This window comes from Zonotrichia leucophrys, chromosome 4 (genome assembly GCF_028769735.1).
Source record: "Zonotrichia leucophrys gambelii isolate GWCS_2022_RI chromosome 4, RI_Zleu_2.0, whole genome shotgun sequence".
Taxonomy (NCBI): Eukaryota; Metazoa; Chordata; class Aves; order Passeriformes; family Passerellidae; genus Zonotrichia; species Zonotrichia leucophrys.
Window position 1 is genome coordinate 40,806,231 of NC_088173.1, and position 15,535 is coordinate 40,821,765.

General features: G+C 40.0%; 1 protein-coding gene across 8 annotated transcripts in view; it reads right to left on the minus strand.

Moving 5' to 3' along the window:
- The window catches only part of WDFY3 (WD repeat and FYVE domain containing 3), a 153,055-nt gene that overhangs the window by 58,557 nt on the left and 78,963 nt on the right, over window positions 1–15,535 (minus strand). For 7 of the 8 annotated variants that reach the window (XM_064711261.1, XM_064711260.1, XM_064711258.1 and 4 more), the window contains 5 exons: window positions 13,970–14,163; window positions 11,313–11,770; window positions 9,306–9,389; window positions 3,803–3,980; window positions 956–1,170 (listed from right to left, as the gene is read on the minus strand). In XM_064711261.1, the coding sequence (XP_064567331.1) occupies window positions 956–1,170; window positions 3,803–3,980; window positions 9,306–9,389; window positions 11,313–11,770; window positions 13,970–14,163 (1,129 nt within the window). The remainder of the gene's footprint in view (window positions 1–955; window positions 1,171–3,802; window positions 3,981–9,305; window positions 9,390–11,312; window positions 11,771–13,969; window positions 14,164–15,535) is intronic. The other variant, XM_064711262.1, reaches the window with a different exon arrangement.

Below are 15,535 nucleotides of genomic sequence, written 5' to 3' on the forward strand. Positions count from 1 at the left end.
ACATAACTTTTAACTAAGAAAATTACCCAATGCATAATTACAATCCATAACATATTTGATCCATTCAAAACAATTTAATTTTGGAACACATGCTCTCAAAAGTTAACACTATTTTGAATAATCAAGCACTTTTGATAAAGTAATTTATCATAAAATAAAGCAATTTTGATAACTCCCTTCTCATCACTTGAAAACATGGCAGGAGGCTGCTGCATTCTGCAGGAGAACATCAGGACATTTGATGATGCATGTCCAGCAAGGGGAACTCTTCATGAGAGGCAGATCATAGGCTGAAGTAAGAGACTTCAGCTTTATTTTACCAGTGTGTTCTATTTGGCTGGGGGAATCATTTCACAGCTATCAACACCTGTATCTCTAGATAAAAGTACTATCTCAGTACAGAGCTACACAGGCTCAATGTCTCTGCTTAGAGAAGCTTAAGCCCCTGTAATGTGACCATGAGCTAGAGGGCTCCTTGCAGAATCCCTTCTGACACAGCTACATGTCACTGAGGGGAACCGAGCAGCCGTCCTGGCTACAGGTCAGCCAGCCAGTGATCCATAGGAAATAATACAATTAAATTCCTTCCTACAGCTGAGATCACAGAACCCCAGGACAGTTTGGGTTGGAAGGGACCTTTAAAGGTCATTTGGTCTAAGCCCTCTGCTGTGGGCTGGTACTGCTTTCACTTACACTAGGTTGTTCAAAGCCCTGTCTAACCTGACCTTGAACAACTCCAGTGATGGGACATTCACAACTTCTCTGGACAACCTCTTCCAGTGTCTCAGCTCCTTCACCATAAAAAAGGTCTTCCTCAAGTCTAATTTAAATCCAGCCTCTTGCACTTTAAAACCTGTAGTGCTGCTCCTGTCACTACAGGCCCTGGTAAAAAGTCTCTCTCTGTCAAGATACAACCTATTTGATGAGAAAAAATGGGATATTGCGCTATCCTGACCTCAACACCATGGGCTGCAGAGCCTGGGAGGCCAGCCTTTCAAACATCCTTTGGAGTGGGGGATGCAAGGAGTGGTCCTCATCTGCCAGAGCAGCGCTGCATCTTTGCAGAAGTCGTGCATGGAGCCCAGCTTCACACATGACCTGCTGGTTTCTCTCTGTATGCACCAGAGATTGCAGGATGTTGGCCACTGCCAGCTGCAGATCCAGCGCATGCTGTAAAAGAGAACAGCACAGGGCTTGACAAAGTGCAAACTGAGGAGGAAAACAGAAGAAAGGCTTTATACATAATAATAGAAAGGAAACTAACATTAGCAATAAATACAGAAAATTAACTATACTTAAATATATGTGCATGCACTTGTGTGTTTTCAGGGTGTGTGTGTGCACATGTCTGTGTGAAGAAACACTCTGCACAAAAATAGGTAATTAGACAAAGGATTAGCAGAACTATAGTCAAGAAAAATAATTCAGGTAAGAATAGTTAAACTAACCTCTACTTTTCACCAGCAAAGACAGCCAGCTTAGAGGGAACTAGAAACTCTTATTTTTGTGACTATTAAGTTATTCCTAGTAACTTAGAGACATAATCATTTAGGTTGGAAAAGACCTTTAAGATCACTGAGTTGAACTCTTTACCCAGCCATGGCCTAGCCCACCACTAAACCATGCTCCCAAGTGCCACATCTACATGTCTTTTAAAGACTTGGATGCCTGGTGATTCAAACAGTGCCCTAGGCAGCCCATTCAAGTGCTTAACAACCTTTTAGGTGAAGATTTTCCTAATATCCAACCTAAACTTCTCCTGGCACAACTTGATGCCATTTCCTCTCAGCCTATTACTTGTTTGACTTGTTGGGACTGCCCCTCGCCTTGCTATAACCTACTTTCAGGTAGTTTTAGAGAGAGGTAAGGAACCTCCTTGAGCTTCCTGTTCTCCAGGCTAAAACACTCCCAGCGTCCTCAGTTACTCCTCTCAGGACTTGTGCTCCAGACCCTTCCTCAGCTCCTCTGCTTTCCTCTGGACAGGGTCCAGCACCTCATTGTCTTTCCTGTAGTGAGGGGTCCAGAGCTGGACACAGGATTTGGGGTGCAGGCTCAGCAGTACCAAGTACGGTCACTGCCCTGCTCCTTCTGGCCACACTTGCTGATACAGGCCACGATGCCATTGCCCTTCTCGGGCACCTGGGCACAGCTTGCCCATACTGCAGACCAGCATTCCCAGGTCTTTTCCAGCCACTCTTTCTCCAGCCTGCAGCACTGTCTGGGATGTTGCAACCCAAGAGCAGAGCTCAGCACTTGGCAATCTCACACAACTGCCGTCAGCCCATCAATCCAGCCTGTCCAGATTCCTCTGCAGAGCCTTCCTGCCCTCCAGCAGGTCAGCACTCTGGCTGAACTTGGTGCCATCCACAAATTGACTGAGGGTGTACCTGATTCCCTGGTCCAGATCAACACAGACACTAAACAGATCTGGCCCAGTCCTGAGCCCTGGGGAGCACCACTGGTGACCATCTGCCAGATGGGTGTAACTTCATTCACCACCACTCTGGGCCTGGCCACCCAGCCAGTTTTAAATTAGCAAAGAGTCTACCCACTCAAGCCACGACCAGCCAGTTTCTCCAGAAGAATGCAGTGGCAAACAGTGCCAGAAGCTTTACTAATGTCCAGGTAAACAACATCCACAGCCTCTCCCTCATCAACCAAGAGGGTCACCTTGTCACAGGAGACCAGGTTAGTTAAGCAGGCCCTGCCTTTCGTAAAGCCATGCTGGCTGGGCCTGATTTCACAACTGTTCTGTACATGCTGCAGCACGGGATGTGCAATGATCTGCTCCACAGCCTTCCCCAGCACTGGGGTCAGACTGAGGGGCCTGTGCTTCCCCTGGACAATCTTGTAGATGGGCATCACATTGACTAAACTTCAGTCAGCTGTAATTTTCCTGATTAGACAGGACTGCTGGTAAATGATGGAAAGTGGCTCAGTGAGCACTTCCACCAGCTTCCTCAGCACCCTTGGGCAGATTCCATCAGCCCCATAGATTTGTGAGTGTTTAACCTGGGTATCAGGTTGCTAACTAACTTCCTCTTGGATTATATGAGCTTCATTCTGCTGCCCATCACCACCATAACCTCTAAAAAACTAAAGACGTATGCAACACAATTGTCAAATTTATGTCATGAAGGCAGAAAGTTACCACACTCATGACCAGTAGAGACCAAGAAAGAAGAATCCAGTAATTCATGCAAGCTTTCAGAACCCTTTTTTTTTTTTTTTTTAATAAAAAGTATTCTTGAGGGAAGACATCTCAAACAAAAATTCCATAAGCAACTTCCAAAAATGTCCAATAAATCCTTCATATTCAAAGACATTTTGGGTTGGGAATTGTACAAAGCAGTCAGTATAACTTAGAACTAGAACAAATTTAGAACTTTAAACTTTAACTAGAACAACTTTAGAACTAGAACATATTCCAGCTCCTTCAAACAGTGTGCATAGCCCAAGATATGATGCTCAGTCCTGTGTCCTCACAGTATGCATTAATACCTGATATATCAGGGAAAACATGAATTAATCACAGTGCTTGGAAACTTACATGATGGCTACTTCAGACCGTTCTTTAAACTTACATTACTAACAAGAGTTTGAAAGAGATAAACAAAAGAAAGCCCATGAAATAAAGCAATTTCTTCCAGATCTCTATGCCACCAGTTATACAACTCAGCCTGTGAAATATATTAGTTTTTCCGTACAAAATGAGAGGACATCACCAGCTTTCCTATTTCCCACAGCCATTCCTTCCCCCAGCAACTCCCAAAGCTTCAGACCACACTTTTTTTTCCCTTACCTCTGGGTGTGTTGCTGATCCAACAGAGGCCAGAAGATCCAGCATTGCAAGCATAGCACCAGGGTGAATAATGACTGCATCAGAGCTGTGTATGGATGTGGGTCCTGTCTGGAGCTTCACATCAGCTATATTTTTCTGAGGGCAAACAGGAGGTGTTGAAACAGAATGATATGTGTGCCTGCAGGACAGAAAACATCCCATGGTTACAACACCCAGCTATTGTAAGCTCTGCATTTTTCAAACAGCTGTAAAATTATATTGGCCTATAGATGTTACTCCTTTTTCCTTTCTCTTCCCTCAGTTAGACAAGTGTTCCTCTTCTCAAACCTTTTGGGCATGTTTCCCTAAAGACAGCCTGGAGAGGTTTCAGTTTCTCAACTATTCTTGAATTTGGAAGCGTCTTTCCCAGGTGCTACATGGTTTCAAGAATTAAGAGATTGTTTTTATTGACTCCCTCTTTTCATTCTAGTTGTAGAGGTGGCACACAACAACTGCAGTGAGCAACCTACCACTACTCCTGTTCTCTGGATGTGTGTCCCCTTTTGCTTTTCATTAACAACTGATTAGGAAATGCACTATCACAAAACTCCCAGCAAACTCTAATCAGCCTAGGGGAATAGAAGGGTGGTCTCTGTGCTCAAGCCAGCAATGTGTATGTTCTCAGTCCTTCCATGACTGCTACAGCCATTTGGTTTTACATGAAGATGTAAAACCAAATGGCTGTAGTCTGACCCAGGGAAGAGAGGATTTGACACACTGACTTAGAAGCAACCACTGGTGCTGAGAAATGCAGACATGTTCTTCATTGAAACTCCTGGAGGTATCAGTTTGATGCCACTCTTCTTTCAGCAAGGGTTTCAACACACAAACAGCATGAGCAGCTTACTGAACATATGCTTTCAAGATGGTGCTTTAGAAGCATAAGTGAGATTGAAAGACTCAGGCTCGCCACAAAAAAAGAAAAGCAAATCACACAAGAAACCTCCAAAAAAACCCAAAAAACCACGAACCCAGAAAAACCACAACCCAAATCACCACAGCTCACAGTATTTATCATATGCTTATGTATAAGAAGAAATAGAACAAACTCTGTGTAAGAAATTTTTTTATGACCACGTATTGTCCTTTGTTTTACAACTGAATACAGCAAAACAAGAAGAGTTTCTTCTTATCATATCAGCTGAAAGAACTATTTCCTCTCTTCTGTTCTCAGTGACAGAAATTAACTCAAACCCTGACCCTAACACAAGTTCAGACTTTGAGACTGGCTGTTCCTTGCCCTTTAGACACTTCCAACAAGGCAATCTCTTTCTCCTGAGAAAAACAGGACATAGATGGGAAATGAGGAGGGCTGCAAACACAATTCTGCCCTAAACACAGCCATCAAGCCCAATCCCCCAGCAAGAAACACATCTATGGGAAGGCTGACACATCGGATTATTCAGCCTAAAACAGGACAACAGGAAGCACAGCACAATCTTCTGTGCTGGCTGGAAAACTGGTTCAATAAATAATGTTCCAATAAAAAGGTTCCTACTGAAAAGCTTTATGGCAGATCAGCAAAAACTTGGCACCTGAACGACCCAAGAGTACTGTTCAAAACAGAGTTTTTAAGAAAAATTAGATTACCAATGCTTTACGCATTTAGCTAATGCTTACAGGAAACAGAAAGTAATATGGCAATTCTGAAACCAACTGCTAAGAAAAAGATCTCCCTAAATGAATTTTTCTAGTGTTTTCTACAAACCCTTAGGCCATTAATTTTCGAAACTTCCCTGTCAACCCCACCATTATGTTATGGAAACATCTAGCAGGTAAGAAAGGCTTCATTGCTGCTTTTAAAATGAATGGAATTAAGAACAGTGTAACAACTGGTAATGCTATCACAAAGAGATGTTATCTCAAGCCTCTGCCCTGACTTACTGCAGAAACTGGAATACAGGCAATTGTTTCTCATGCATCCTAAAAGCACTGCTCTTCATCTGAAGGAGAAAACTGCACCCTCTTTCCAATGTCACCTTGAGCATCTCAATGCAAATTTTACAGGATGCAGTTAAAAAAACTAAATATCCATTTATATTTAAGAATTCTCGTAAGTCTAGCAAAAGTCCACTCCTTAAGACATTCTGTCCACTTTTAAGTACAAATTTTACTTTTAAGCACCCTGATCTGCACTATCACGTTCACCTTGTTAGGTAAATTATGAGGTTAAGACATAGTAGCACACAGAGAACATGACAAAAGCATCGCTCACTGTGAGTCACAAACATAAATATGATCTTGGTCTCAAACCACCTGGACTGCAACATTCCACACAACTGAAAAGGCAGTACAGTCCAGACTAGGCTTCCTGTTAGCAGACTAAGGAAAAATTCTTTTTTTTAAAGCATATACTATTAAAAGTTTTTCACATAATTTTAAAATACCTTCTATTTTTAGTTTTTCCATATACATTTCCATATACATATACTAGGAGAAATTGTATCCATTCAGGAGGGAAAAAAACCCAGTTTGTAAAGATATCTCTACACAGAAAAAAGAAAAGAGATCTTACAAAATCCTTCCAAAATATTAATTAAATGTTATAGTTCTATGGGTCAGGGTAGAACATGCAATAAATTACTTTAGCCATACTTCCACATTCTTACATGGCTCCTTTAAGGAAGAACAAAGAAGAAGAAGCAGATAATGGAAAAAGGCAGTGTACACATACACATGCATCTGTATGGCTAATCTGTCTAATTTAATAAAATACATAATTTAAGAGAAATTAATTAATATAAATTTAGTTATATAATTAGCTATAATTATTGATGAAAATTACAACAGCGTTTTGATCTGGAAAGAAATAAGATTTACTGTAGATAAACCCTCTGCATATTGTTCCCCAAGAGCGATCACTACATAAACTTTTCAAAAATAATGGCTAAAAAGTCTAAGCTACATTTTATTCTCTACTTTACCCTGTCAGGACCAAAATATCCCCAAGAAAAAAAAAGAATAAAAAGAAAGAGAGAATGCTTATTTCTGCTAAAATTTCCAGCATTCAAAGAGTGGGAAAAGCTGTATTTCTTGATTCAAAATGCACAAGTGTGGAAGAACAATGCATTCCAGGTAACAGGGAGGACAGCCATGTACTGCCATCCCAACCCACGCTGCAGGAGTCCCACCTACTCTGCTTCCATAAAGGAGAACACTTGGAGGGCAGCACTCCACAGGGAAATACAGCTTTGAGACAAGTCTGAGAGAGAATATTAGCATATCAGTGCATCTAAAACTATTCTAGACTGTGTGAGAAACCAGAACTGTGCTATTTTTGTTTATAAGAATTATTTGTGTGCACAGTGTCTGCTTGCTCTTTTAGCCAAACAACAGAGGGCTCTCCCTTAGGCATCTATCTTACAAGTCAAAAGGCAGAAAACCAGGCCACAACAAGGGAGATCCCAGGGATGCAAAGCAAAGGAGACAGAAAACAATAAGAGAAGAGCAAACACTTCTCTGGGAAGAGTCAACTTTGACAGAATTTGACTGTATCTGACATTTAGGAGGAGAAAAAAATTAATATTGGACTACAAACCCCAAGCTGTTTATTTTTGAAAGCAGAAAGATCACAGCCATTGGCACTGAATTCACTAGGAATGACAAACACGATGCTGTGAGAAAGCAGACAGCTGTTCAAACAGACTTTTTGGAATACCTAGGGTTTTTTTTTAATTTAAAACATGCTTTTCACAAAGGATCTGAAAGTCACCCAGGCAAGCATGATCATTCTTTCTGTCCACTTTTACTTTGAGTCTTACACAATTTGTAACAATCCAGAGGCTTTTTTTGTTTGTGAAAATCTATTTCAAAAGCACTTAAACCCCAGCAAGTACCTACATTACTGTACTGGAGCTTACCTGAATTGCTGAAAGCACCCCACAGGGATAATGACTTTTTAAACTACCCAGTCTTTACCTTGGGCTTTCAAGCAACTGCGTGCATTTTCAGTACCACAAAAAAACCCAAGGGAAGCCTAATGTATCTATTCATATATAGCTATATTCATATTTTAATTTCCAGGCTGCGTCAGCCACCCATCTGGCAGTCTTGTTCATCACACCCTGGAATCAGCTCCTGTTTGGCAGGCACTGCTTGGGTTCTGCTGCAGGCCTTTGCATATCTGTGTGTTTGAGTAATTCAGTGAAGCTGAGCAGCCCTGCCACCTATACCTGGGAGAACAGCAGAACGCAGCAAAGGGATGGGCAATCTGCAATGCTAGAGGTTAACGCAGGGCTGAAGCTGTAAAGAGCCTCCACAGGACTCACTGTTTCTAACAAGTTTCTTCAGAGTAAATGACAGGGAAAATACTTTGGCAGCTAAGGTTTTTCTCTGTAAACTATAATGTTTGTTCTTAAATGTCTCAGTGTTAGAAAGAAAGGAAATTACAGTCAAGAGGTTCTGGGTTACTGGGCAGGTGTCTTTGTCCAAGCCACCCCTGTAGAATATTCAGGTATGACTTGGGTAGCATCACTCAGTAAAGAAAAAAGGTTCTCTTTATTAACCTGCTTTAGTATAAACATTCCTTACAAATCAGTTTCCAAAAGCATCTTTGGTTGTTTTCCTTTGCAAAATATTTTACATTCCAACCACGAAGCTTGATGGCCTATCTTAAGCAGCATACCACTCAATAATGATCATATTTTCTACACATGGCACCTGCATGTCAGATAACCCTGTGTCTTTCAAATGCCTTTTTAGTTCCCAAAAGCAAATCTCTGTCTAACTTCCATCGGTAGATAGCAAAGGGCTGCTCCCTTCCCTGAAGACTCCAGGAAAAATTTTTTTCGCATTTGCACAAACCTGTAAATAACACTGTTCATACAGTAACCTTTATTTTAAAAAAAATATTAAAGTCTACCAGACACATTAAGATGCATAAGAAAAGACTGTAGCTTGGGAGTGAAAGCAGGTGCTTGGATTTCTGAATTGGGCCATTTGTGCTTTCTTTCCAAACCTTTTAATTCAGCACTTCTCTACATGATCTGGTAGTCAAGTACTGACAGGTTCATTCTTTACTTTTTATTCTCTGCAATTACTAACAAATGAGCACGTTTACAAGCATCCACCTTCCACCAAAAGTAAGCTTTCTTGAAAAATTAGGAAAAAAGAAATCCTGCTGTATTCACTGATCTACTAGCATCGTCTGAATCCCTTTGAACTGTTCCTGTGAGTGTGATATATACCTCCCTTAGATAATTTCTTATACTAGGCTTTATTTGATTCTGAAACAAAAGCCTAACTTTAGGTGCTATGGGAATCTGGAGACATCTCTAATCTCATCACTGCCTGGGATTCACTATGAAACATGCCTTTACATTTTTTTATCCAGTAAACACACAAGTGGAAATGCACTCCTCAGAACAGCAATTTAAGAGAAACATCCCTCCCCCAAAACGAAGAAACACAACAGCAAGAGAGAAAAACTGGAAAGGAGATCAGTTTCTCTTTGAAGGGTCGGTACCTTTTCCGGGACAAAGCTGGCGTACCCCAAGGAGAGGGGAGAGAAGTCTCATTTGTCAGGCAAGGAGGGATCTGTTCTGCACGACTACAGACAAAACAGACAGGGGTAGGACAGAGAGGTTAGAGAAGAAACCAGAGGCCATAAGCTTGTTAGTGTTACAAAAGCACCAATAAAATTGTTACTTGGATCCACCCTTCAGAAACAACATGGATGACAGAGGACAAATCGAACGACAGCCTCAGGTGAAAACACAGACATGCAAAGTGAGCACAGGTCTTGTGGTGTGACTCTGCACTGCTTGTTCAGTGCTCTGCTGAGAGTTACTGACACCAGCAAAGCAGAACATCTTTCAATGTTCAACAGCAGAAATTCAGAGGAAAAAGTAAAGCTTCGGTAAATTATATATAACCAACAGGAATAAGAAATAAAGTCAATGTAAATTCAATAATGAATGATGAACAGAAAATTTAAAGAAGAAAAAATCACTGAAAATAACAGCCAAAAAAAGAAAGGGAACTTAGTGAGGTATCTTATGATCTTATGCAACATCACTATGTGATTTACTTACCCCATTGTTTCCTCATTATCTACTGTTGGCCAGTGTCAACTTCTACAGTATGAGTAACACACTCTTAATACAAACTGTCCTCCTGCTACCTGAATGCTTTAATAACACTTCAAAATGAGATTAATTAAACTGATTTCTGAAATTGGCTTTTTGGTGAATGTGTCAGAGTGTGAGTGTGTGTTAGGGTGGTTTTTTTGTTGGTTTGTTAGTTGCTAAAATTTTCATTAAAGAAAAGCGCTAAGATCTCTTGCTTTGGGGGCAAGATGACCCATCTTATTATAACAGGGTCACATACATTCAAAGGCAGGGGTATAAATAGCTTAAAGGTCCCAGATACAAAGGTTAGGTCTGTGTTTCATGTTTTGTACCTTAAATTGTGGCAAAACCTACTTTAAGACAAGTCAGTCTTCAATACATACTTCACAAAGTCTTGTTGTCATTTTTAAAACACATTTCTGTTCATTTTGAGTCTCATTACAATTTAAATTCAAGTTGTTTCACTCTGGGAGTGCCTCCCAGTTAAATTTAAAAAACCAAGAATTAATAGACTACCTAGAACTTTAAAGAACAAACAAATCCATGTAAAACAAGATGTTCATCTTATGTGCTAGCAAGGAGAAAAAGAGGCACAAGGAGAGCCTTATCAGTCTCTAATACTACTTGAGAGATGGTCGTAGCAGTAGAGTGTCCACTTCTCCCAAATAACTAGCCAAAAGCAAGAGGAAATGACCTCAAGTTGAACCAGGGGAAGCTTAGATTTGATATTTGGAAAAAAAAATTCACCAAAAGGGTTATCAAGCATTGGAACAGGCTGCCCTTGGATGGAGTTGAGTCATCATCCCTAGGGGTCTTTAAAAGATGTGTAGATGTGGCACTGAAGGACATGTTTACTGATTGATTAGTAGTGCCAAATTTACAGTTAGACCTGATCTTAAGAGTATTTTTCAACCTAAATGATCCTATGTTTTTAAATTAATCATGGTATTCTTTAATCATTTACTTTAAAGTTCCATATCAAATGAAACAAGAAGTTAAGGTATGACATTCAACAACCCAATTTTCATTTCACTCAGTAAAAGCATAAAAATATAGTTTTTCTAATGATAATGCAACCTGTCAGCCTATCAATCAACAGGCTGCTTCAACACATCAAATATAACCATGAACAGATATCTCTATATTAACTGCTGCCACGATAAAAACATCCAACATCAGAGAGAATGCTGTACACCCTGGAGAACACCAGCAAGTTAAGTCAGTATTTGGTCAGATGTTGACACCTTGTCCTCCTCTCAGTGGAGGGAAGGAAGAAAGAAGTAGATTAAAATGGAAATACAAAAGCAATGGAGGTATCTGAAGAGAAGTATTCTGGGGAACACTGGTGTGGGGCAGGCTGAGAAGATGAAAGAAAAGGAAGAGAAAAAAAGCAAAGGTCATACCTGTCAAAAGAATCCGTTGCTACCTTGTAGAGGTAAATAAAAAGTTTGCTGCAGTGTCTTAGAGTAGGTGACACAGAATCCAGGGATATTAGGTCATCGTCCAAAAGCCTTTGAAACAGTTGTGTATTTGAAGGGAAGACATTCAAGGGACTTATTTTCCTCAAGTCTGAGAAGCAGCCAAGTAATCGAACAGCATCTGCCAGTTTTTCATACTGGATCTCTGTCTTGAAGAAGTGAGAGTTGGCTGGCTCGTAGCGCATTGCTGCAGTCAATGTGCAGAACACAGTGTGAAGCAGTTCAAACACTTGGTTCTGGTTTACTTTTTCCCAGCCATTCTTAGGTGGTGAGCACAAAGATCTTTCCATGGCAACAAGTAAAGATGTGACGTACACAAATCCACCAACTTTCCTAAAAACAGTTCTTGTGCGGTGACTCTCTCTCAGCACCAAGAGTAGGGCCTGTGGACAAAACAATCAATCAAAACAGGGAAACAACAGCAACAACAAGCAGCAGCAGCATTACAAACAGCCTGGGAAAAGGTAGGAACATTTTTGTTCACAAAACATTGTTGTGGTAGTAAAATCCTTGTGTAACTTGTCAGAACTTGGTAATGCCTGAAATCTCTGAAGGTCAGCTTTTACTATGAAAATTGTGAAACTCAAAAGTTTACAAAATAAATAAAAATATAGGGGGCAAAGTAGAACATTGACCCTTATTTAGAAATAAGAAATTACCTTCCAACAAAAAAGACCTGATCAAGCCCAGAATGGAACCCAAAATTGCCAAGTAATTCTCTTAGTGACTAGGTGGAGAGTATCTCTGTTAGAAAGGAATCTTCTCTGCCATCCCACTTCACAAACAATTTCAAACAAGAGAAGGAAAATGACTTCTTTCAGCAATGAGAATTCCAAACCTTGGAGCATACTAACAGTCTCCTAGAAATCAACAATGTGGAAGCACCTGGCAGCTATGAATCCACAATGGAACTCAAATATAACAACTCAGTTAGCAAATCCAGGCAGTAAAAATCAGCCAAATATGCCCACTTATTTTTAGCTTTCCTCTATAAATCTCTGAATTGAGACTGAGACTATATTTTAAGAGTTTCTGCTCAAAAGTAAGCCGTAGAGAGAAACGAAAGGGGATAAAACCTTATTTGCTGAACAAATAAATGCAAAGCCATGGTATAAACAGCAGAAAATACATGAACTTAGGTACTAAAGAATAATACTCATTATCTGTGAAATCAGGGGGTGGAGAAGCCCCTCCATACAGTCAAAAACATATGCAAAGGATACCTGTCATGGGAAGTTTGACCCACGAGTGAATAAAGAAGAAAAAGTCTCCCTACAGAAAGCATCATAAACAACAGAAAAATGCTACTGATACAGAAAAATAGGCCAAAGAGAATTTCCCATGACTGAAAGTTTAGTTCTTCAGAATCAAGCTGTTTTTTTAAGCACTCAGAAGATGGGTAGTGAAATAGGAAGACTGTCATTCCTCTGAAGGCACTATCTCCTTTCTTGACAAACTTGAACAAACAGTAAGAGACACATCACCACACTGTTCTGGGCTGTCAGTTCCATAACCAAAATTTCTGAGAACAGCATCAAGGGAGGACAAGTACAACAGGTCAAGGGAAAGACAGAAATCCTGATTTTCTGTTAAATCCTCTGGAGAACTCCAGTATCTATTCTTTCCTCCTAAGTATGGTAAATAACACATGCTCAAAAATTGCTGAAGACCTTCACAGACATTACACAGTAAATGAATAGTTTTATTACTATCTTTCTTTTGTGTCTTTTGGAATTACACGGAACTGTTCATCTGCCAGAGAAATACTACAGCTCCTTTGAACAGAAGTTAACCCAGATGTCTGAGCTCTCTTATTTAAGACTCATTTGCTTTCTACTATTTGCCTCAGCTTTTCTACCCCAAAATAAATCAGTGTTTTGTCAATTTTAAAAAATTAAATTTTTAAAATTTAAAAAAAAAAAAATTATAAATTTTAAAAAAATTTTTAAATTTAAAAAAAAATAACATCAGCTACTCTGAGGAGAAATTGTGGGTCTAGATTAGCAAATGAAACACTTAATACAACAGGAAACAGACAAGAGTTTCTTGCTTCTTCCTCCACTCCCAGCCTTACTTTCTTACTATTCCATTATTTTGCTTAAGCAAGTTCTTCAGCTTTATCTTCTACTATGATCACTACAATTTGCATTTATAATAATTATTTCAGCATTCATAGATACAAGTTGGTAAAATAAGATGCCACAGAAAATGCAAGCCAGAGCTGAAAAATAAATGTATGTTGCTTGCTTGCTTTTTCTTCTGTATGTATTCCCATTATTTTTAACTCAGTAAGACCCCACCAGGGAAAATTATCATAACTGCAGAATCTCATTTTCTATCCACAAATATGATGATGCTAAAAACATATTCACTAGCCTACATCTCCAGTTCTGAAGCCTACCATGGATATAGATGGTAGAAAGGAAAAATAAAACCATGGATCAAATATATGTATTTCAACTCCAGAGACAATCTACATACTACCTAAACAATATCCATCCAATCCAATGCCCTTCTCAGTGTTGTGTCTCTTGGAACCACACCATAGGGGCAGGAGTGCAGAAGAAGAACCCTTTACCTACCCTCAGGATGTCAGTTTTGAGCTGCAGCTCTGTAGGTGGGGCCGAGTGCATCAGCCCCAGCAGGGTGCCCATGTCATCCTCTCCACTGGGGGACAACACCAGCTGCTGGATGATCATCAGCGCGTGCTGGCGGCACTGCGGGTACTTCACAATGTTGTGCACGCACCTGGCGCCACCAAACTCCCTGAAAATGCCTGCTCAGAAACAAGGTGGCACAGTAAGCACTTCAACAGTAAGCAAAATATAACCAGTGGCAAATAATGACAACAAAACAACACCAAAGGTGTTAATTTTCATTTCTACAGAATGAAGGGCAGAGTTTTAGCTCTATGGATGTGTAATGATTTACTACTATTTGTCCTCCTCTAACACAAACAAAAACAGAACTTCAATGTCTTCTGACAAAATTTTTTCACTAAAGGCATTGTGTACAAGGATGGAGGTCAGCTCTAAGAATTTCCTCAATAATTCTGTTTCTCCAACAGCAGTTACTCTTTACATGCTAGAGGTCAAAGGATGAAATAAAAATGTACCAAACCCTCCGTGTTTTGTGAAGACCATATGCTGTTCTGGTTTAGGGTAGTGTTAACTTACATTTAGTAATGACCTAAATGCAATATTAACTGAAAATATAACTGGGATATTTCTGGACATGAGGACTGGTTGAGAAGTGGTTCAGTCTATCCACATCATTTGTAAGATTCTGCAGATTTTTTGTGGCAAGACCTATCCTTGTAGAGATTAGGCATAAGTCAAAGTTTTTCAAGTTTGCTGGTTACTGCAATAACCAAAAATTATATGAAAATTGATTCTGAAAGCATTACAAACCCCAAAGTGTATATATATGGCATATATAATGTGTGTTTAGTACAGTGTCAGCACCTAGAGCATTGCTCTTATGTTAGTAACTGAAGATGAAAACTGACTGGGGAAATGGATCAATGCTGCATTACTGCATCAAAAGGGATAATTTTCCATGTGATGATAAACTCAAAGAGCAGTTTAAATGACCAAGTTCAGGATTAGCAAGTTGGTAAGTTGTTTCCCTCTAACATATATATATACATATATATAAACACACAGACATGAATACCACTATCCATTTCCTGCCTCCTGCTTTCTCTGATGTCCTTTGGATCAGAGATGGATTCAGTGCAAAAGGAGAGACCTCAGACCTTGAGACAGATGAGCTTGTTGCACTCCTTCACAAGTAAAGCCCATCTCCTTTCTGGTTTTCATAGAGACTGGGATAACATTTTATGTTTCTCCCACTCTTCGTGTAGGTTTTCAACTATCCAGCAAACCTGTGTGGGTCTGACATCCAAATTTCTTGTTGAAATGTAGTTGGCAGTTCTGCAATACTCTGGAAAGCTTATCAGAGACTGGTTTAAGATCAGACACCAAGCACTGAGTGTGGTATGAATCACTGCAAGGCTGTGCCTACTTATGCTTCTGTGATGACCTATAACCTCTGCTGGTCTCTGGATACAGCACCACTGCACTCACATCAGCGGCCAAACTTTTTGAGAAATAGTTTCTCAGCTCCTCCTGTATGCTCTGTCCTGC